Below are 24,698 nucleotides of genomic sequence, written 5' to 3'. Positions count from 1 at the left end.
CCTCTTGAGCACCGTCGTACAATTGTGACTGTGTACATGCGTGAAGGGAAAATCAGTGCATCTAAAAACAGGATAAAAACATTCTGCTCCAGACTTACATGTGTAGCCTGCCCATCCTGGTCTTGAAGGCATCTATAGGTAACGCCTCAATGTACACATAATCATTCATGTTTGGTATTTACCAGTCTGTTCACGGTCATGAATCTGATCGCCAGTCTTCTATTTCATATAAATCAAAAGCATTAATATGCTTTCATTTTAAATATTTTTGGTAGGCACTAGTTTTTAGCATAAATAGTCAATTTAAATCACAAAACATAATATATTGCTTTAATAAAATAATAATCGCTCATGTTCGGTATTTACCAGTCATGTCCGTGGACATGACTCATGTTCGGTATTTAGCCATACCCAATTTTCATTAAATTATTCATTTGAATTTGCATCAAATATTAGTTGCCTATTTTGGGTGCGAGTTGGCTTAGATCAGAGTTTCTTTCTTTCTTTCTTCCTTTAATGACTTCGATCATTATTGATCATAACGTCATGCGGGAGGTAATTTGTACAGTCAGAAGAGTTGATAAAAACAAACAACTACCCATGTATAATACAGTTAATAGAAAATAAGTAATTTTGATGCCAAAATCGCTCTGACAGTCAAATTATATGTTTTAAAAAGGGTAGCCGACACAACCTGTTAAAACTATGTACAAGGCTATATTACCTTACATTGTCATAATGGCCTTCTTGAAGGAGTCCACTGTACTAATGGAGACAGTTGACTCAGACAGGCCATTCCAGACTGGTATTAACCTAGGAAAGAAGGAGTACGTAAAGCAATCTGTATGTGGGGAAAGTCTGTAGTAGTGGAAGGGCTGACTGTGTCTGGTTCTAAGTGACCTATTTTTAATAGGGGTCAAATACCTATCCTTATCGACACAGACTAGATTGTTATGAATTTTGTAGAAAAAGGTTAACTTGTGATCTCTCTTCTATGCTCTAGACTATCCAAATCTAATTCTGTCAACATGTCACCCACATGACTAGTCCTGCGCCACCTCCTACATGCCCATCTTGCCGCTGTGCGTTGCACCTTTTCAATCCTCTGTACATTCTGTTGGGTGTAAGGATTCCATACTGAGGACGCATACTCAATCTGTGGGGCAAAAGAGAGGTTACGACGTATGAAACCCAGTGTTCTAGTGGCCTTACTAGCCACATTCTCTATGTGTTTGGACCAATCCAGAGTATTGGTGATAGTTACACCAAGATACGTAGCAGAGTCAACTGCCTCTAGGACTTGACCATAGAGCAAATAATTATGTTTAATAAGGTTGGCCTGTTTATGTCTAGAAATTCTCATAACATAGCATTTGGCCACACTGAATTTCATTAACCAAGTTTGCTCCAACTGCTGCAGTTTATTCAAATCATCTTGTAGGGTCAGACAATCTGAGTAGGAATGGATATCGCGATACAACACGCAGTCATCAGCAAAAAGACGCACTGTTGATACGATACCCTCAAGTAGGTCATTAATAAACAAGAGGAATAATACAGGTCCAAGAACTGAGCCTTGGGGAACACCAGATACTACTGAGACTGGGTCAGACTCTGCACCATCAAGGACTACAACCTGAGACCTGTTATTTAACCAAGATTCAATCCATTTAAGGGTGGAACCCCGTATACCATAAAAATTTAACTTGTGCAGGAGTCTCTTATGAGACACCTTATCAAAGGACTTGGCAAAATCCATGATTAATATATCGGTTTGGACATGTTTCTTGGTTTTACTATTATCCAGGTTGTGGGCCAAGTCATGGATGAATTGGACTAGTTGCGTTTCACATGATCTTTTCTCTCGGAAACCGTGTTATAAATTTAATAAAATGTTAGACAATGAAACGTGTTTCATTAAGTTACTAACAATTATGTGTTCAAGGACTTTACATGAAATACATGTAAGGGAAACTGGTCTATAATTGATCGGGTTATACTTGTCACCCTTCTTAAAAATAGGAGCTACTGAGGCATTACGCCAGTCATTAGGGGTCTGTCCTGAGCGCAGGGAAAGGTTAAAGATGATAGACAATATGTCTGCAAGTTCACCAGAACACTCCTTAAGTATACGGGCATTTTTACTATCTGGACCTGACGCTTTATAAAATGTGGGTTGAGTTTATTTAATAATTTAAAGACCCCATTACTCTCAACATGTATGTTTGACATTGATGGGTACATGCTAGGCCCCATATCGGGAATTTGTAAGTTTTCTTCGACAGTTAAGGCAGAATAGAATTGTTTATTCAAAATATCAGCCTTTTCTTTATTGTCTATTTTAAGGATACCATTGTCTCTAAGACATGTAATACCTTTGGAGCCACTTTTAAAGTTATTAACGTATGACCAGAATTTTTATTGTTACATTTATCACCTTCTAGGAAGGGTACCCCTTCTTCAAAAATGTTTATTTTGAATCAGACATTTTTCGTGTTGGTATGCAATATTTTCTACCTTTTTTGAAATTTAAAGGCGCAATGTCTAGTAAGAATCTCCAAAAAAGAAAAAATATCATCTTTCCATATAAATTACATAATCAAGAACTAAAAACCACAGAAAATGCTAAATATCTTGGGATTACTATTAGTGATGATTTTAGTTGGGGAAAAAAAACATATTGAAACTACATCTTCAAAAGCTAATAACACTATCAGATTCATAAAAAGAAATGTACATTGTAATAACCGTAATATCAAAGAAACTGCCTAGAAAACATACGTCCGCCCACAATTAGAATACTGTAACACCATATGGCATCCATGGCAGAAAAACTTAGCATAAGAGATAGAAAAGGTACAAAGAGCTGCAGCCAGATATGTTATGAATGATTACTCATACCAAAGCAGCGTAACATCAATGCTTGAAATACTTAAATGGCAGACATTAGAACAGAGAAGAATACATGCATCTTTAATTATGTTGTATAAAATATCACACAACCTCGTCTCTGTAGATCATAACCACCCGACAGCCTCTAGAAATTTAAACTTTATCATTCAATCTTCAAGAACACAATATCATATGAACTCCTTCCCCCCCCCCCCCCCCGCACAATCAGATACTGGAACGCCTTGCCTTATAACATCAAGGACAGTGTGAACCTTCAGTGCTTCACATCTGACCTAGACTCGCATATTTTTTTTTTTATTTTACAAATTTTATTTATTGTCGGTATGGCAAAACAAATCAACATTAGCTATGAATATCTATTGACCGACTTATTTAACAGATATATAACAATTAATACACAATTTTAGTATGAGTAAAAGCATTTGCACACATATTATTAAAACATCGTAATGTAATAGCACATTTACATATAAAAAGAAAAACTGAGGTACTGATGCTAATCTTGACTGTAGCCTAAAAATGCCTAAGATAACATCGGATAAAAACTGAAGATAAAAGACAGCACAAGTGTGTCTAATTTTATTAAAACACCTATAAAATAGAATTAAAAACAAAATGACCGGATTAGCACCTGCATCTCGATAGTTGCAGCAAAACACAACGTTATATAACGTGCATGCAAACATGAAGCATAACACAAATAATGCAGGTACAATGTACAACAAGCAAAGAAGCAAAGAAAATCCTGTAATAAAATACAATTAGAAATACTATGCTTAGGTAAAAGCAAGCACAACAAAATAAAATCAGCAAAAGCAGAATGAAAATAAGCATGTAACAACTAGGTTAACTCAAAACGGCACATGAAAAGCATCTGCAACTCTGTCCGCTCCAGGCATTGATCAGACTCCGGAACTGGCTCAGGTTTGTTTCCTCACGGAAATGCTGAGGGAGTGAGTTCCAAAGTCTGGGCGCTGCCGAGCGGAAAGAGTTCAGGCCATACCTTGTGGTTCTAACTTGAGGAACCTCTGCAGTGTTGCTGTACCTAAAAGAATATGAATTATTTTTTACTGTAATCAGATCATGAAGATAAACTGGTGCATGTTTGTTTATAATTTTAAATGTTTCTAAGGCAACATTTCTTAATCTTCTAATTTTTAAGGTTGGTAGGTTGGATTTAATTAGGAGAGATGGATAGTTTGATGTATAATCATTGTAGATAAACCGTAAAGCTCTTTCTTGAATTTTCTCTATTTTATTTGCATCTACTTCACCAAAAAAATGCCATGTTAAGGGGCAGAAGTTGAAATTTGACATTATGAAAGAGTAATAAATATTAAGTTTTCCTAATTTACAAAGATTTTTCCCAATACGGTTTAGCACATTTAACTGTCTAGAAGCCTTTTTGCAAATATCTGAAACATGAGTTTTAAAATTTAATCTAAAATCTATTGTAACTCCTAAAAGTTTGACTTCCTCTTCACAAGTAATTGAAGTATCTTTTAAATCTATGGAAAGGTTACTTTTGTTTGATTTTGGTCCTAAAGCTATTGCCTGAAACTTATCAGGATTTGCCTGCATTTTGTTGTCAGTAAACTATTGTATTAAAGAAAGACTGTCCTGTTCTAAAGAGTTTTTTACTTCATTAATGTTGTGGTCCGAATGAGATAGTGTGTTGTCATCTGCGTAATTATACAAGTTACTTTTCTTTACAAAATGGAAAATATCATTGATGAAAATGTTGAGTAAAACAGGCCCAAGGATAGAGCCCTGAGGCACACCCTTGTCTATATATTGAAAGCTACTAGTAAGATGACCGAATTTAATGCATTGCTTTCTGTTACTTAAATAATTTGTAATTAACATTAATGCACTATCACTAACTCCGTAATGTTTTAATTTAAGAATCAGCAAATCATGAGGAAGGCAATCAAAGGCCTTGGACAGGTCCATCAAGACTGCTGCCACATATTTATTTCCATCGAGCGCTTGTTTCCAATCTTCAATGATCCTTAATAATGTTGTCTGACACCCAAATTTTGGCCTAAATGCAGAAAGATATATATTAAAATGCTGATCGAAAAATTCAACGATTTGGGTATTCATTGCACGTTCGAAAATTTTAGACACAATTGGAAGGATGCTGACTGGGCGATAATTGCCTTTCTCAAGATTGCTGTTTTTCTTATGTAAAGGAGTGACTTGTGCCATTTTTAAAGTATCAGGGAAAGCTGAAGTTGTAAAAGACTGGTTAACCATGGAAGTGATGTAATTTGAAATAACAGGTTTAGCCAGCTTAACTAGTTTAGAGGAAATACCATCTGCTCCTGTGGCTTTCTTAATGCATAACTTATCAATTTGCTTATCAATAAAATCAGGGCTTACAGGTTTAAAAGTTAATTCAGTTTTAATTGAAGTGTTTTCTTTGATTTCTACAATACTTGGATGATTTTCATTTACTTCAATTGAGTTGTTACCTATATTTTTTGCTACGTTAATGAAAAATTATTAAACACATTACATACTTCCTGTTGATCTGTTATCAATTTATTATTTTCCAGTAAAATGGTATCTTTATGCTTGATGTTGCCCTTATTGGTAAGAAAAGGTTTTACAGTAGGCCAGAAATCAGCTGATTTACATCCCCCCACACATCTGTCAATAAAATATTTATTCAAAGATTTTCTCCTCAAACTTGTGACTAAGTTTCTTTGTTTCCTGAAATTTTCCCAGTTTTTTGATGTTTTATTTGTTTTGTATTTATTAAACAGCATTCTTTTTTTTATATATGGCATGTTTTAGGGCTTTATTCATAAAAGGGACTGGTCTCTGGAGAACCCTCCTCTTCTTTAAGGGAGCATGTTTGTTTGCAGTCTCAATAAATAATTTACTAAAATCATTATACCTTTTATTAACGTCTGTCTCGCAATTGTCTATAGTTAAAAGAATGTTTGATAAATCCTGGTTAAAATTTTCAGTATTAAAATGCTTAAAGCTCCTATAGATACTGAATCTGTTTTTCAGTTTATCTATTTCCTGCTTAAATTGTATTCCTATGAGATTGTGACAGTCACTTAACCCACAGTCAAAATTTACATGATTGCCAAACAGGTGTTTGCTAGTGGTTAACACAACATCGAATAATTCAGGGCTACTATTAATAGGAAAACATGTAGGATCTTTTATAATATTTTCTAAACCAAAGATATCACAAGTATTTTTAAGTGGCACACACTTTTCCTCAATGAGCATATTAAAATTTAAATCTCCAGTTAGCAACAAACTGTCATATTTATTTAAAGATTTGTCCAAAATAATATCACAATTTTCTTCAAAAATTTTACTGTTCAGAGATGGAGGTTTATATGTTCCAAAAATGATTCACTTTGTTTGATTCAATTTTACCTCGACACAGATGGATTCAATGTCTTTAAACTCCAATTCTGGGCGTCTTTCACCAGCGATGTCCGAGCGTAGATATGCAATGATGCCTCCACCATATGAATTTCTATCAGCCCGCCACATGTGGTAATTGTCAACTGCAAATTGAGAATTTGGAAAAGATTCATCAGGTTTTGTCTCTAAAATAAATAATAAGTCAACAGTATTTTCTATCAAAATTTCCTGAATACTATAAAACTTATTTCGTAAACTATTAATATTTAAGCAGGCACATATAAATCTTCTTGGGTGTTGTTGTCTCATTTTTGTCAGTGTACTAATGTCATTATCCTGTTTTTATTTTTAACAAAGCTGTACATATTACTGCTCTTACTCTCTTAAGACATGTAACATAGCAACATGTTTTTAACAACTGCCCCGACTTCCCAGTTATGATCAGGAATTGATTGTTGCGGAGTATCCCCGTAGATGTAGAAGTCACCGAATGTCAGAACCCATCATAACAATACATGCCCACCGCATTATAATCAAACGCATCTTTGTTAACTTCCTTTTCCGGTTCGCGACCAAAATATATCGCAGGTATGATGTACAGAATGAAAAAAATCAGAGAACAGCGGCCTTTATAAACATTTCTATATAGAAAGTTGTATATCAAATAATTGTACATGCTTTATTTTTCATTAAACTACCTTCATTTTGTTCACAACAAACCGGATTTCATGAATGTTTTGCAAATTGTCCAGTCAATTACTATCCGTTGCATTGGAATAATTCGGTAATGATGTTAGGTTTCAGTCTACGTCACATTATATGTCTGCCTAGTTAAATAACGCCCGTCTTTCTATTCTGTTTGCAGCCATGGGCAAATTTATGAAACCAGGGAAGGTTGTCCTGGTCCTAGGAGGCAGATTCGCTGGCAGAAAGGCAGTTATTGTCAAGGTAAGTAAAGTGAGATTTAATTTTACCTAGTGATTTAAGGGAGATATTTTCATGCATTGCTACAGGACACAAGCAACAACTACAGCATGGTTCATTTGAACTGTTATCAGGTCAAGGATATTGATTGTTCCAACAACATTCTGTAAACAGGCAGGTTACACTTCCCGATTGGGCTGTATAGCTCGATTTAGCTCTGATTTAATGACAGGGCTCTCGCAAGTGGGCGACTTGAGCGAAATAGGCGCTCTAGAACTTTAAACTTCGCTCAAATCCAGGGTTTTTTTTTATACTATAGCAGAGGCCGAATATCGGCCTCGTCCCCCAGCCGATGGATTTCCCCTACCGCAGTCGAAATTCCCCTACGTCCGAAATTCCCCCCTCCAAAATCGTAAACAAAGCAATGGAGATTACTCCCAGCGATTTTCCCGACCGAATATCGGACCCGTTCACAATTGCAGACGGTCTTTCACAATTTTCAATGGGTGTGGAAACCTTTAGAAATAGTAGAAAAATGTTTGAAGAGCGTTCAGTGGACCCGAGGTTCCGGTTTTGACCAGCGAAAATCGATAAAAACTCGTATCTGACCCGCACATAATATGCCGTGGGCGTCTGCTTGTCTCGCGGTAATACTCTTTGATGCGTAACGAGTTCGAAAGCTCTGCCCCTTGTCAATCAAAATCCCAGTGAACTTCATACTGTTTGTCGACACCAGCGTAAGTATGACAGTAGGCGGAGCGTCGTATGTTAATTAGCTACTGACAGATGTCAATCACGCCACGCGCCGACTGACACGTGGTTATCATCAGTATGTAATATAGATGATTGATAAACAATGCAGCGTCAGATTATTGTGTTTGTACCTCTTGTTAATTAGCGGTAACAGCTTATGCTGTATTGTGTAATATGTGTTGTTAGTTTAAAGTAATTATTTTATGTGCTTGATTCGATTAAATAAGCCGGTCGGCCGTTACGCAAATTTATTATCTTTGCCGAGGTATTTTGCTAGAGCAAAATAAAATATAAATGTTTTAAGTAATCAGATATTATAAGTATGGAATAGTTCTGGTGAAAAGATGAAATTTAAAACGGGTATTTTATCAAGAATTTTTAATGTTTGCTTTCGTTTTTTCATATTTGTCACACGTTTTCGCGATCGTGATTTTCGGACTTTTTTATCCTTTCTTACAAGATTTTCTAGTACAATTGAAATAAAAAGCCAACAAAAGTATGCATTTAATAATAATATGATGACTCTTGCAAAAGCAACTCTTATTTTAAAGCATTTTTTGTGAATAAAAGCATGTGACCTTTAAATATTCAATGATTTGAGCATTTCAACTCTCCCCACCCACCTTGTTACAATGATAAGTGAACATTAGTGCAAGTCCATCTATTGCTAAGTGACAGTGTGTATAGTTGCTAAAAGTTGCAAGAATATGTAATAAAAACATAGTTTAAAGTGTTTATTATGCATAATTGTAAATTCCCCCGAGTGAAAAAATTCCCCAAAACTGCTCGTCGCGCGCTATTTTCTTCCCCCAGTGACAGGCTGGGGCCTCTTCCCCCAGTCGTAAAAAAACCCCCTGAAATCTAACCTCAAAGCGAAATGCAAGTCGCCCGATTTTCTTTGATTTCCGCACTCGCTAATTACTGCTACCCGGACTGCTGACAATTTGCACGGTGTCATAAATGAGTGTCGAATACACAAACACACGCCGGTAGCATAATTTAAGCTCCGCCTACCTCAGGTACTTGCGAGATTTTCCCGAGAAGTGTGAAAGCGAATCAAATTATCTGGTACACCAGAGTCTATTGTGTTAAGCCAATCAGTGCCGCGTTTATGTCTTTGACACTTCGCGTTAATTGTCAACATGTTCGAGTGCAAAAAAAACAAACAACACAATGTTTTATTAAAGAAACTGCTGATTAACCATGCGATTAATTGGAATATGGTACACAAATATTTGTTATCTATGATAAAAGAACGACATGTAATGTATTAACTACGTTAAATTGACTTCCATTGATGAATTTATTTGAATTTATGTATTTCTAGTTTACACATTTTACTTTCAGTTTTATAATTCGAGTGAGATACTGACATGCCGCGGTGAATAACTCGGTGCAAAGAGCTATAAAAATAAATACACTTCTACTTCTTTGCTCGGTGTTAATAATGAACACTTCATATAAGATATAACCAAAATTCGGCAGGTTACATTTACAGCATCGGCTTGAATTTTGAAAACTACTTTTTTTCAGAATTTTGTAACGAAAGGATTACCACTGTATGGGAAATGATTTAACTAAGAAAATGAATGGTCACATCAATGTTTTTTATCAAGAAACAAGAAAATTTACAGCCACCTTTCGAATCACTCAACATCATATTGCGGTAGAAAAAGTCTTCCCACTTCTCCCTAAAGTCTCCCCACTTCTCCCTAAATCAGCTTGAGGGAGAAGTGACTTCTCCCAAAAATTTGGACCTAGCTAGACCCCTGAATGAATAGAAATGTAAAATTATTATGAAACAACAACCAATCGGCAGACATTGAATGGATAAAGATAACATACATCTTTATAGTTCGATCCCTCTCTCTATCAGGTCAGAGAGATGGCCTCTTTGCACCAGGCCGGTTTGTTTGAAGTTCCAGGCTAGTTCAATTGACCCAGCGATTTTTTTCCTTCTTTATAAAGTACCCCTAAAAGGACTTTTTCCCAATTGAAAAATGCTGTCTTTTTTTTCCCCAATTATCATCCCAAAAATTCCCCACATGACCAAATTAAGTTTGCATTTTGATGATTTCAGAAGGAAAACTTAGTTACATTGACATTCACCATGATTTAACCATTTAAATAGTTGTTTGATGCTATTTACATGGAATTAAAGGAAGAAGCATTCTAAATGATGTTATCAGTTAACTATAAAAATTCCCAATCTGAGTAAAAACCCCACTATTTTTTCCAGTTTAACCGGTACCGGACCTTTTCCCAAAAGGGCAAAAAAAAATCACTGTGACCCATAGTAAGACGTGTAAACATAGGCCTAATGAACCATAAATCATGAGGACTAACAATCTTTGTGTGGATATTTGCATCATACTAAGGACGTTCTATGGTTTAAATTACATGTACTGAACTTTTACTTATGCAATGCAAATACATTTCAATGAATTTGACACTAACAATAACCTGCGAATTGCTTTGCAAACAAGTACTTATTTTGTACAATTAGGTCACAGGCCTTTTTTTCATCAATTTGGGAATACCACCGACACCGGTGGAATTGGGAAAATGCTCTCGGAAATTGTCTTAATTGGGACAATTTGCAAATTACCAAAATCTACAGTTTTGCTGACAACCAAAATCTGTCTAGCTTCGGCTTTGTCAATAAAACAAGTGCCGAGAAATGGGCCACCGCTGTGCAATAACGTCTCGGGGGATACGGTAAGATCAGCGAACGCTGATGACGAGCAGTGATTTTTTTACTTTTTTTGGCAACAGCCCATGCCTTTTCAATTGGGAATTTTTAGCATGATAAACTTCAAAATTGGGAAAAATGAACAAACCTTAATAAAGAAATCATTTTGAAAAGTTTTATTTTAAGGTAAATTTATTTCATTCAAATATGCACTGAGGTTGAACAGACAGGACAGACAGGTTATTTTCTGATGTCACAGGATCTGATAGCTCAGATAGCTTAGGGTCACCATGAGCTTCTGTTGATTTCTGAGGGTCATTTTGTGGGGACTCAGATTTCTTGGACAGATCACTTTGCTTTTCTGACGTTTGATTTGAATTTAATTTCTCTTTAACTTTACCAAAAGATGTTCAAATGACCAGAGTACCGATTACGTGTTTAAGTTTTATTTTCTTACTATAATATTTGGAATTATGCAACATTCTTCGCTAATTTAGGTAAGTCAGTGTTTGAAATTCACGGTAGTCCGACAGCCCGTGGCTACCAAATTTCAGCTCGGGCTACCGATTTTCCACAGGTACAAGCCCGACTGGGCTACCGAATTTTCCTCATTTGTTTAAAAAAAACATGCTAATTAAACGAGTACTGCATCGTGATTTTCCAGATTAAGAAACACTTATGGAATTATTGGTTTTTGCACTCTCACGTGTTGAGAATCAAACAGTGTCAAAGACGTAACCGCAGCGCTAATTGGCTGAATACAATCACCTCTAGCGTAACGGATAATTTGATTAGCTTTCACACTTCTCGCGAAAATCTCACAAGTACCTGCAGTAGGCAGAGCTTAAATTATGTTATCAGCGTGTGTGTAAATGTGTATTCAGCACTCGGTATTACATCTTACAAATTGTCAACAGTCCGAGTTGCAGTAATTGGCGAGTGCGGATCCTAAAAAATCGGGCATAACAGTTTAGATTTCGTTTTGGCAAGGAGTGTCATGTCCGATGCTTTTGGACTCTGACGATGCTGATCTGGACTGAAGTATTTCGAGTAAAAATTTTTCAAAAACATGGCAAACATGTACTGTATGTCTTTTTTATTACTTCAAACATGCATAGAGATGTCTGTAAAACAAAATGTTATATGGTGCAAAAATTATGTATTTTAAGGTGTTTAAGTTCGGGCTAGTGAAATTGGTGTCGGGCTTGGAAAATTTTTAATCTGGTAGCCCAAACGGGCTATTGGATCCAAATCTGAGTTTCGTACACTGGTAAGTTTCTAACAATTTTTTTTTCCGACTCATTTTGACGCATGAAAAAGCGTTTAGTGACCGTGATGAAAGTCATACTAAATGCCGTACTATGCCGTGACCCGTTCTGTGTAAACAATGCGTTTCGAGTTGGCAACAAAATTCTGCGAATAAACCATAATTAGAGTCGCAATTTTTATGATTATTTGCATCGTTTTAGTTCAACTTTCACAAGAAATCAATCTTACTGGGAAAAATCATCTTGTTTTGGGGAATTTTTAAGCATTTTTTGGGAATTTTGACCATTTTTGTCAGTTGGGAAGACACCGAATTTCGGAGTCAAATCGGCGCAAAAAAAATCACTGACATGTTAAACACATCCTCGGATCATATCGTGATAAAAAACAGTTGATAAAACACTGTACACAAGTGAAGGTTTTACTGACTGTTGAGTGTCTCAGAGTCTCTTCAGAAAAAACGCTGTTTTAATTTTAAACTTGAATGCAGTTACAATTGTCACCTTGCAGATAGGTTATGCATCATTCATGGGAAGAATGCTCAGAACAAACAAATCAACAAATACTCTCGTATATACTCCACTGTATAAAACCTGTACTAGTCGGGTTAACGACAAATATGTCGTAAAGGTACAGAAACAAAATGCAAAACTATGCTATAAAAGCGGTAACGAAAAATAAATAACATAGGGATTTTTCTAGAGAGAGAAAACCGGGCCCAGCACCCTGCACTTTTTTAGCGTCGCCCTTCTGCCCTAATTGCCGCCCTTTTGCCTTTCTTCAGCACCGCCCCTTTGACCCTTCAGCAGTTAATTATATCTAACCAAACTGTCAAATCATGTGTCAAAATATCAGACGTCCCAAGTAACTGTTAATACGCAGTTATGACACTCACCGACTGCACACAGGTGCTTTTTGGACTTGGAAATTGGTTCAGTTTTCGTACAAGTCCATGTTTTGTCAAAACAATTTGACATGTGGCTTTGAAACTTTGAACACTTGTTTATCATCATGATTTCCATCAGTAGGCATGAAAACATGACTGTCAAGTTTTTTGGCTAAATTATGGCCCTTTTTGGATCAAGGTTTTGTCAAAAATATTTGAAATGTGGCTTTGAAACTTTAAACACTTATCGTCATAATTTCCATCTGTAGGCAAGAGTCAACTCTGTCAACTATTTTGGCTGAATTATGGCCCTTTTTGGACTTGGAAACCAGTCCATATTTTGCCTAATCTGTTTGTCATATGACTTTGAAACTTTGACCACTTGTATACCATCATAGTCTACATTATGTAGGCAAGACTACATAACTAGGACAAGGACTTTAGCTCAGTTATGGCCTTTTTATGCCCCCGAAGGAAGGCATATTAGTTTTCAACTGTCCGTCTTAGCTATTTTGATCTTGTCTGCACAATAGCAGCTTCATTTATGGTTTGAATTTAATCAAACTTGCACAAAACGTGTGTCACCATAGGATCTCGGTTCCTTTCTTGAACCGGCCAGATCCCTTAATGGGTTTCAGAGTTATGGCCCCTGAAAGAGCCAAAATTAGTTATTTTGACCTTTTCTGCACAATAACAGTTTCATTTATGATTTGATTTTAACCAAACTTACACACAGCTTGTATCACCATAAGATCTCGATTCCTTACACAATTTTTTTTAATTGCTTCCCTTTTATGTTACTATAAATAGCTTATTTAGTATCTTTTTAGCACACCTGAGCCAAAGGCTCATGGTGAGCTTTTGTGACCGCTCAATGTCCGTCGTGCAGTGTGCGTCCGTCAACAATTTCTAAAAACATCTTCTTGAAAACCACTGGGCAGAATTACACCAAACTTCATAGGAATGATCCTTGGGTGGCCCCCTTTCAGAATTGTTCAAAGAATTGAATTCCATGCAGAACTCTGGTTGCCATGGAACTTTAAAAATCTTCTTGTCCAAAACCACAGGGCTTAGGGCTTTGATATCTGGTGTGTAGCATCATCTAGTGGTCTTCTACCAAAATTATTCAAATTATCCCCCTAGAGTCAAATATGGCCCCGCCCCGGGGGTCACATGGTTTATATAGACTTACATAGGGAAAACTTTGAAAATCCTCTTGTACAAAACCACATGGCCTAGGGCTTTAATATTTGGTATGATACATCATCTAGTGGTCCTCTACCAAGATTGTTAAAATTATCCCCCTAGGGTCAAATATGGCCCTGCCCCGGGGGTCCCAAGTTTTACATAGACATAGGAAAAAAAAGGTTTAAAAATCTTCTTGTCTGAAACCAGAACAGTTAGACCTTTGATATTTGGTTTGTAGCATTGTCTTATGGTCCTCAACCAAAGTTGTTCAAATTGTACCCCTCGGGTGAAAAGAGGCCCTGCCCTGGGGGTCCTAAGTTTTATATAGACTTATCTAGGAAAAAGATTTAAAAATCTTCTTGTATGAAACCATACGACCTAGGCTTTTGATATTTGGTTTGATGCATTGTCTAGTACTGTGGTCCTCTACCAAAATTGTTCAAATTATGCCCCTGAGGTGAAAAGAGCCCTGGGGTCTCTTAGTTATTATATGAGTTATATAGGAAAAATACTTAAAAAATCATCTGATCCTATTTCCAAGACTGTTTAATTATAATTACCTGATGACCCCAAGTATTATGATGTCACTTGACTATGACCTTGACCTACTGACCTACTTTCTTGTTTTTAGCTCACCTGAGCACGAAGTGCTCAAGGTGAGCTATTGTGATTGCCGTGTGTCTGTCGGCGTCTGGCGTCATCAACAATTTGACTGTTAACACTCTAGAGGTCACAATTTAGGTGCAATCTTAATGTAACTTGGTCAGAATGTTACCCTCAATAAAATCTTGGATGAGTTCGATATTGGGTCATCTGGAGTCAGAAACTAGGTTACCAGGTCAAATCAGAGGAAAAGCTTGTTAACACTCCAGAGGTCACATTTTTGGCCCAATCTTAATGAAACTTTGTCAGAATGTTACTCTCAATTAAATCTGGGACAAGTTCGATATTGGGTCATCTGGAATCAAAAACTAGGTCACCAGGTCAAATCAAAGGAAAAGCTTGTTAACACTGTAGAGGCCACATGTATTTAATACTGTATCTTCATGAAACTTGGTCAGAATGCCCCGGCGGTCACAAGTTTTACATAGATATTATATAGTAAAAAACTTCAAAAATCTTGTCTAAAACCACAGGACCTAGACCTTTGATAATTATGTCTCCCACCACACAGTGGTGTGGGAGACATATTGATTTACTCCAGTCTGTGTGTGTGTGTATGTGTCTGGCTGTCTGTCACAAAGCTTGTCCGCACTCTTAAGTCAAACATTTCTCATAATTATGATCTTCACCAAACTTGAACAAAATGTGTTTGACCATGAGACCTCGGCCAAGTTTGATAGCTAGCCAAATCCACCCAGGCACTTTTGAATTATGGCCCTTGAATTACTGATTGGATCCACTCATCACAGCCATCTAGAGAAACTAGACATTTTTCAAGCTTGTCCGCACTCTTTAAGTCGAACATTTCTCATCTGATCTTCACCGAGCTGGAACAAAATGTTTTTGACAGTGAGACCTCGGCCAAGTTCGATACCTAGCCAAATCCTCCCAGGCACTATTGAATAATGGCCCTTGAATTACTGATTGGATCCGCTCATCACAGCCATCGAGAAAAACTAGACATTTTTCAATGGGGTCCATTCATCAAAGCCATCGAGAGAAACTAGACATTTTTCAATGTTGCAGTTGTGGGAGACATGCGCTTTTCTCAAAAGCATCTCTAGTTTGTATATAGCATTGCCTTGTGGTCCTCTACCAGAATTGTTCAAATTATCCTGTGGGGTCTCAAGCTTTACATAGACTTATATAGGAAAAAAACTTTAAAAATCTTAAGATCTTCTTGTCTGAAATTTCAAGGTCTGGACCTTTGATATTTGGTATGTAGCATTCCCTGGTGGATCATAACAAGTTTGTTCAAATTGTGCCCCTGGGGTGAAAAGAGGCCCCGCCCTGAGGGTCACTTGTTATAATTATGAGTTACCAGATCATATTTCCTAGACTGTTTAATTATAATTACCTGATGACCCCAAGCGATTAGGGATCACTTGACTGTGACCTTGACCTACTGACCTACTTTCTTGTTTTTTAAGATACAGCCTTGGAATTTGGATGACATGTACAGTTTTGCACACCGATATTAAAACTGACTTTCAGTTACCATGAATGTGACCTACTGACCTACCTTCTTAATATTTTAACATCAGTTTGCCATTTGAAACATGTGGCTCATATTACTCAGGTGAACGATCCAGGGTCATCATGACCCTCTTGTCTTTTTTTGTCTGAAAATCTCTGGTAATATTTTCACGCCATACTTCCATCAATGCTTTGAATAGTCTAGCGGGCTGTCAACAGACAGCTCTTGTTAAAGAAATTTACCCCACCTCCCTTAGACATTTTACCCCCTCTCACCCTTTCACACCCTGGTTACCTCAAAATACCCCCTTCCCCTACCCCCCTCCCTTCCCTTCCCTTTGCTTCCACACTACACAAACAAAATACATCCCCCTCCTTCCATGTAGACGCCACCCAATTTCATTTATCTGTCAGTGATTTTCAGGGTTCGAATTTAGCCAGATTTTCTACTTGCATTTTTTCGCAAGTGGTATTTTTTTTAACTTGCTAAATGAAAAAACAACTTGCATTTTCCACGACTTGTCACTTTATTATCAAACATTAATTCTAAACCACCAAAATATTAACTAAATTAATAGTGCAATACACTGTTATCATGGCCATTGTAATGTACATGACCCAAAACTTGCTGTGACAGTGAACTCAGGTCAGGCAGTGCCAGATACATGAACTTGCAATAGTTTGGCCTAGAAACTGCATCTCAGTTTCTGGCTCCATATGGCAGAGTATTTGGTCTTTTCTGTCTTTGTCCAGACAACCACCATCTTGTCACAGCAGGTTTTGGGTCATACTCTCTAAGGGCAACATCAGCAACTTTGATTCGCATCAAAGTGTCAAGGACTTCAGCTCCTAGCCTACACCTCCAGTCAGACTTTATTCTCTTCATTGTGGAAAATGCTTTCTCACATGAGGCATTAGCCAATGGCAAGACATTTGTCAGATGTATTATTTTAAGTATATCTTTATAGTCACCCTTATCTTGGTCCATTTGACTAACTAGCTGCCAAACTAAAAGTGGATGTTTGTTGGTATATCTTGCATTTCCAGATACTTCAGATCAGCCCATTGGCTAAGTGCATTGACCAAGTTACAGTCAGCATTGGTTAAAACTGTTTGATAATGCCTGTAGATACCTTGACATCTTTCAACAGATAAATTCCCTCGGGCATACCGTTGTAAAATACGAAAATTTATCAGAGTTTCGCTATTTTTTTTGGCCCCACTTTTATTGACGCTATGGACGCCGCCATGTTAACAGCTGATCCTAACTGTAAGATGTTAAATCCATTTTCATTGCATAACTGAAACGAAATACTAACGTTTGAGTGTCGGCATACTTCTGTTTTATCCGTTATGCATGCAGGTAGTCCATATTTCGGATATTTCTAAGGTAAACATAAATTTTCATGCACGGTATTTCCCTTCTGAAACCTTCGTTCATACCCGTGTAGATTCGTACCCGCTATCGACTCTGAGAAAACATAATCGATTATCGGAATCAGTTGGACTTTTCTAGCCGTCAATTGATTATATCCGCTAATCGGCCCATCACTAACATGTTGACAGGTAGTTCTTACACCATTAGAATTAAATTGTCACATATTTTCACGACCCAGTTTTTACACTCGAAAATACACCCACTTTGCCATTCTACTTTTTGGATAATTTCAGTTACAACTTTGGTGAAAACGAACTGTAAACAAAAATTTTAACATGACAAATGTAGAGTTACTGTATTTTTAGGCAATATTGGAAAACAATCCTGAAAAAAAATTCTCAATTTCACAAGGGGATACTCTCTACCAGCAAAATTTAAACTGAAGATTTAAACTAATATTAATTAAAAACTCACTTAATTTGTCAGTATATTTTCCCAATTTTGACAATTTACCGCGTTAAAAATTCCCAATATGACCAGGGGCCTTTTTCCCAAAACCCCCTGAAAAAGCCCTGCAGGGGCCAACGTTAACTTTTTGCGTGAAGGCACTTTACTCGCGAACCACTGCACCCAGGACCTTCAAACTTCACATGCTGATAGTACTTATTGTGTACACCACCCCTACTGACTTTCGGGTCACCAGGTCAAAGGTCACGGTCACAGGGGCCAATGTTAACTTTTTGCATGAAGGCACTTTACTCACGAACCACTTCACCCAGGACCTTCAAACTTCACATGCTGATAGTACTTATTGAGTACACCACCCCTACTGACTTTGGGGTCACCAGGTCAAAGGTCAAGGTCGCCAGGTCAAAGGTCAAGGTGCTGCGGTTGCATTTGTCACCATTAGTGACAGGTCATGTTTTTTTAAGCTTTGGGGAATGGTGGCGGGGCCTGTAAGGAGGAAAAAACTTGCCAGTAACCACTAAAATAGGGGGAAAATTGTGTTGTGATAAAAGCAGTGTTTTTCATAAATATTTTACAATAAAAAAGAAGTCGTTTAATGCAGCTAATTTATATCTATATAGCAAATTTGGTTTGGTGAGATGAAAGCAGTAGTTTAAGACAGGAAGTCTTGAAATACAGGGGGTTGCTTTATTCAGTTTACATTGTAGTCATATAGCAGCTATTGTAGTCTGATTTTATTTCATTTTATATTTGCAGAATTACGATGATGGTACCTCAGAGAAACCATATGGCCACGCTTTGGTTGCTGGTATTGAAAGATACCCAAGACGAGTGATCAGAGGGATGGGCAAAAAGAAGATGAAGCAGAGGTCAAAGGTCAAGCCATTTGTTAGAGTATACAACTTCAACCATCTTATGCCTACAAGGTACACATTCAAATGTTTTCTGTAGTTTTTAAAGGATTTTGAAAAAAAAAGCAAATTCAAACAGGATTAAATGACCATTACGTCCTTTTATAAAGCTGCACAGTTGCCATTCATTCCCTGAATGAGAAATGAAATCAGGGATACCTTTTCTCAAGAATATCCTTCCGTTATCACCTTTCGTCAGTTTAGTTTATACTAATTTATTTATTCTCGATTGCCAAACAAGTTCTTACAACTTATATTAATGGCTCTCGCGACTCATTCCTGATGGAACCAACCTCTAAGAGCAGAGAGAGAGGCAGTGTGGAATTAGTGTCTTGCCTAAGGACACTACTGCCAAGGCAGTGGTCGGAAATGAACCCGGGACCCTTTGATCTCAAGGCGGACGCGCTACCACTGCGCTACGGCGGCTCCAAGTAGTGGATTTCGTCAGTTTATGTCCATCTATCAAAAACTTTACTGTTTGAATTCACTGTGGAGAACTCGGCTTGACTATTCTCCTGAAAATATATAATGTAGCAACAAGATCTTGGTCATTTTCAATCATGGGTAAAAATGAAATTGCTCCAGTAACATCAAGAATAATTATTGTGGCCCTTGAATTAGTCAAAATGGTCATATTTCACATAACAGGATTCGAATTTGGCCAGATATTCTACTAGCATTTTTATGTAAATATTGTTTTACTGTGTAAATGGAAAAAAAAAACCTGAAAATCCTGTATGAAAAACTCCCAACCAGTTGTTTTTGCTTAATCATAAATAGTGTATTATGGATTTGGTTAAACATGTTAAAATGAAGAAGGGTATGCCCAGCTTCCGAGTATGAGAAAAAAACTGCACTGATTGCAATTTGCAAAAGAAAGAAAGTGATGAGATCTTAATTGAAAATGTGGATTATTCTTTCCAACATTTTCATTCACAAGAAACTGCTAGTATGTCAAATCTCACCGCATAAAATTTTCAATTTTCACCGGCATTTTTCAAGTATGTAAACTTAAATTCGAACCTGGGTAACACATGAAAGGCCAGTGTTTGCTCACCTGAGCCAAAGGCTCATTGTGAGCTTTTGTGACCGCTCAATGTCCATTGTCCGTCAACATTTTCTAAAAAAAATCTCCTAGAAAACCACTGGGCAGAATTACACCAAATTTACAGAATGATCTGGTGGCCCCTTTCAAAATTGTTCAAAGAATTGAATTCCATGCAGAACTCGGTTGCAATGGCAACCGAAAGGAAAAACTTAAAAAATCATCTTGTCCAAATCCTTAAGGCGTAGAGCCTTCATATTTGGCATGTGACATCATCTTTTGGTCCTCTATCAACATTGTTCAAATTTTGCCCCTGGGGTGAAAAGAGGCCCCGCCTCAGGGGTCACAAGTTTTACATAGACATATATAGGAAAAAACTTTAAAAATCTTCTTGTCTAAAACCACAAGACCTAGGCCTTTGATATTTTGTATGTAACATTGCCTTGTGGTCCTCTACCAAATTCTTTCAAATTATGCCCCTTGGTTGAAAAGAGGCCCTGCCCCGGGGGGGGGGGGGGTCTCAAGTTTTACATAGACTTGTATAGGAAAAGTCTTTAAAAATCTTCTTATCTGAAAATGCAAGGTCTTTGCTTTTGATATTTGGTATTTTGCATTGCCTTGTGGTCCTCTACCAAAATTGTTCAAATTATGCCCCTGGGTTGAAAAGAGGCCCTGTCCCGGGGGGTCTCAAGTTTTACATAGACTTATATAGGAAAAAAACTAAAAATCTTCTTGCCTGAAACTGCAAGGCCTAGGCTTTTGATATTTGATATGTTGCCTTTCCTAGTGTTTCTTTACCAAAATTGTTCAAATTATGTCCCTGGGGTGAAAAGAGGCCCTGCCCTGGGGGTACCAAATTTAACATAGACTTGTATAGGGAAAAAAAAAAAGATCTTTTTGTCTGAAAGTTCAAGGCCTAGGCCTTTGATATTTGGTATGTAACATTGCCTAGTGGATCTCTAACAAGATTGCTCAAATTACGCCCCTGGGGTGAAAAGAGGCCCTGCCCTGGGGGTCACTTGTTATATGAGTTATCTAGGAAAAAATACTTCAAAAATTATCAGATCATATTTCCTAGACTGTTTAATTATAATTACCTGATGACCGTAAGCGATTAGGGATCACTTGACTGTGACCTTGACCTACTGACCTACTTTCTTGTTTTTTAAGATACAGCCTTGAAATTTGGATGACATGTACAGTTTTGCACACCAATCTGAAAACTGACTTTCAGTAACCATGAATGTGACCTACTGACCTACTTTCTTGTTTTTAGCTCACCTGTCACAAAGTGACAAGGTGAGCTTTTGTGATCTCGTGGCGTCCGTCGTCCGTGCGTCCGTCCGTAAACTTTTGCTTGTGACCACTCTAGAGGTCACATTTTTCATGGATCTTTATGAAATTGGTCAGAATTTCATCTGATGAATCTAGGTCAAGTTGAACTGGGTCACGTGTCAAAAACTAGGTCAGTAGATCTAAAAATAGAAAAACCTTGTGACCTCTCTAGAGGCCATATTTTTCATGAGATCTTCATGAAATTGGTCAGAATGTTCACCTTGATGATATCTAGGTCAAATATGAAACTGGGTCACGTGGGGTCAAAAACTAGGTCAGTAGGTCTAAAAATAGAAAAACCTTGTGACCTCTCTAGAGGCCATATTTCTCAATGGATCTTCATGAAAATTGGTCAGAATGTTCATCTTGATGATATCTAGGTCAAGTTCAAAACTGGGTCACGTGGGGTCAAAAACTAGGTCAGTAGATCTAAAAATAGAAAAACCTTGTGACCTCTCTAGAGGCTATATTTTTCAAGAGATCTTCATGAATATTGGTCAGAAAGTTCACCTTGATGATATCTAGGTCAAGTTCGAAACTGGGTCACGTGGGGTCAAACACTAGGTCAGTAAGTCTAAAAATAGAAAAACCTTGTGACCTCTCTAGAGGCCATATTTCTCAATGGATCTTCATGAAAATTGGTCAGAATGTTCATCTTGATGATATCTAGGTCAAGTTCAAAACTGGGTCACGTGGGGTCAAAAACTAGGTCATAGATCTAAAATAGAAAAAACCTTGTGACCTCTCTAGAGGTATATTTTCAAGAGATCTTCATGAATATTGGTCAGAATGTTCATCTTGATGATATCTAGGTCAGCTTCGAAACTGGGTCACGTGGGATCAAAAACTAGGTCAGTAGATCTAAAAATAGAAAAACCTTGTGACCTCTCTAGAGGCCATATTTTTCAATGGATCTTCATAAAAATTGGTCAGAATGTTCACCTTGATGATCTCTAGATCAGATTTGAAACTGGGTCACGTGCGGTCAAAAACTAGGTCGGTAGGTCTGAAAATAGAAATAATTTTGTGACCTCTCTAGAGGCTATATTTTTCATGGGATCTTTATGAAAATTGGTCAGAATTTTCATCTTGATGATATCTAGGTCAGGTTCGAAACTGGGTCATGTGCTATCAATAACTAGGTCAGTAGATCTAAAAATAGAAAAACCTTGTGACCTCTTTAGAGGCCATATTTTTCAAGAGATCTTGATGAAAATTGGTCGGAATGTTCACCTTGATGATATCTAGGTCAAGTTCGAAACTGGGTCAAAAACTAGGTCAGTAGGTCTAAAAATAGAAAAACCTTGTGATGTCTCTAGAGGCCATATTTCTCAATGGATCTTCATGAAAATTAATGAGAATGTTCAGCATGATGATATCTAGGTCAAGTTCTTAACTGGGTCATGTGCGGTCAAAAACTAGGTCAGTAGGTCGAAAAATAGAAAAACCTTGTGACCTCTCTAGAGGCCATATTTTTCACGAGATCTTCATGAAAATTGGTGAGATTGTTCACCTTGATGATATCTAGGTCAAGTTTAAAAGTGGGTCACATGCCTTCAAAAACTAGGGCATTAGGTCAAATAATAGAAAAACCTTGTGACCTCTCTAGAGGCCATATTTCTCAATGGATCTTCATGAAAATTGGTCAGAATTTTTTATCTTGATGATATCTAGGTCACATATGCTCAAAAACTAGGTCACTATGTCAAATGATAGAAATAACGACGTCATACTCAGTTCAACACTGGGTCATGTGGGGATAGGTGAGCGATTCAGGACCATCATGGTCCTCTTGTTTAAGATACAGCCTTGAAATTTTTATGACATGTACAGTTTAGCACACCAATCTTAAAACTGACTTTCAGTGACCATGAATTTGACCTACTGACCTACTTTCTTGTTTTTTAAGATACAGCCTTGAAATTTGGATGACATGTACAGTTTTGCACGCCAATCTTAAAACTGACTTTCAGTGACCATAAGTGTGACCTACTGACCTACTTTCTTAATATTTTAGCATCAGTTTGACATCTGAAACATGTAGCTCATATTACTCAGGTGAGGGATCCAGGGTCCTTGTTTCCATATTTCAAGTAAATGATACTTAACATTCCAGATACTCTGTTGATGTTGGATTCGACAAGGCTGCAGTCAACAAAGAGGCTTTTAAGGATCCAGCCAAGAAACGCAAAGCAAAACGTGATGTCAAAGCAAAATTCGAGGAGAGGTAAGATTGAAATAACAGCTGTTATACCAGTGTTAAAATATATATCAAAATCAGTGATAGACAAACAGTTGTTGGTCATTCAAAACTGCTACATAAATTGCTGTGCAAGCAACCTTGATTATAAGATGTATATAAAGTAAAAAAAAAAAATTTAAAATGATACTGTAAAATTGTCCCAAGCAATAGAGTTGAAGTGACAGAAATATGAAAATAGTATTTTACTTGTACATATGTTTGATTTAAATGCATGTTTTGGTATGCATTATATTAATTTGAATTTCATATTTTACCAATTTAATAGCATATTTACGCAAAATTTACTTAGCTCTGCCTGGTACATTTTTGATGACAGAAGAAAATATGAATATACAATACTGATTAAAAGATACGTTGGACCAAACCTCATATATATGTGTAGATTGTGGCTAAATTGTACTTCATATTGCATCATATTTATATTTCAGGTACAAGAGTGGCAAAAACAGATGGTTCTTCCAGAAGTTACGCTTTTAGATGTACAAAGAAAAAAAATATTAAAAATGCCTCTAAGATGAATTTGTTGTTCATTGATACTGTGAAGCTGTTTAAAGTGCTCTTTGATTGAGACAGCTTAAATGTATAGATGACCTGTCCTCGAGTGAATTTTATACTGAAACCTGCATATAGACTTGCATGAATCATTGATATTCACTTGCGGTCAAAACCATCTTTTGACTGGCAAGTCATTGATGATTCTTGGTCTGTTAAATGCTTTATTACAATGGACAGAAATTACAAGTTTTCTTAGCTCACTTGAGCAGGAAGTGCTCAAGATGAGGTATTGTGACTGGTCATTGTCTGGCGTCTGTCAACATTTGCCTTGTGAACACTCTAGAAGTAACAGTTGTGACCCAACCTTTATGAAACTTGGACAGAATGTTTGTCTTGATGATCTCTAGGTCCGGTTCAAAACTGGGTCATGTGGAGTCAAAAACTAGGTTAGTTGGCCAGATCAAAGAAAAATCTTGTTAACACTGTATAGTCCACAGTTTGAAACTTGTGAGAGTTGGTCACACTGGTTGTCTTGATGACCTCTACGTCAGGTTTGAATCTGGGTCATGTGGGGTCAAAAATCTAGGTCACCCGGTCAAATCAAAGGAAAAGCTTGTTAACACTGGAGAGGCCACAGTTGTGACTC

General features: G+C 37.1%; 1 protein-coding gene across 1 annotated transcript; it reads left to right on the top strand.

Annotated features, from left to right (window-relative positions):
* The first annotated feature begins 6,822 nt into the window (after positions 1-6,822).
* LOC123532469 (60S ribosomal protein L27-like) lies at positions 6,823-24,072 on the top strand. Its single transcript, XM_045313915.2, has 5 exons — positions 6,823-6,897; positions 7,175-7,257; positions 18,760-18,929; positions 23,411-23,521; positions 23,986-24,072. Exons 2-5 carry the CDS (start codon positions 7,177-7,179, stop codon positions 24,032-24,034), a joined length of 411 nt encoding a protein of 136 aa, XP_045169850.1. The 5' UTR covers positions 6,823-6,897; positions 7,175-7,176; the 3' UTR covers positions 24,035-24,072.
* The last annotated feature ends 626 nt before the right edge of the window (positions 24,073-24,698 follow it).

This window comes from Mercenaria mercenaria, chromosome 11 (genome assembly GCF_021730395.1).
Source record: "Mercenaria mercenaria strain notata chromosome 11, MADL_Memer_1, whole genome shotgun sequence".
Taxonomy (NCBI): domain Eukaryota; kingdom Metazoa; phylum Mollusca; class Bivalvia; order Venerida; family Veneridae; genus Mercenaria; species Mercenaria mercenaria.
The sequence above is the reverse complement of the archived record's forward strand: the minus strand, read 5'-3'. Positions and strand labels throughout refer to the sequence as shown.

Coding starts and splice junctions, on each gene's coding strand:
- LOC123532469 (XM_045313915.2), top strand. CDS start 7,177: ATGGGCAAATTTATGAAACCAGGGAAGGTTGTCCTGGTCCTAGGAGGC. Junction 7,258..18,759: donor GAAAGGCAGTTATTGTCAAG/GTAAGTAAAGTG, acceptor TTATATTTGCAG/AATTACGATGATGGTACCTC. Junction 23,522..23,985: donor AAAGCAAAATTCGAGGAGAG/GTAAGATTGAAA, acceptor TTTATATTTCAG/GTACAAGAGTGGCAAAAACA.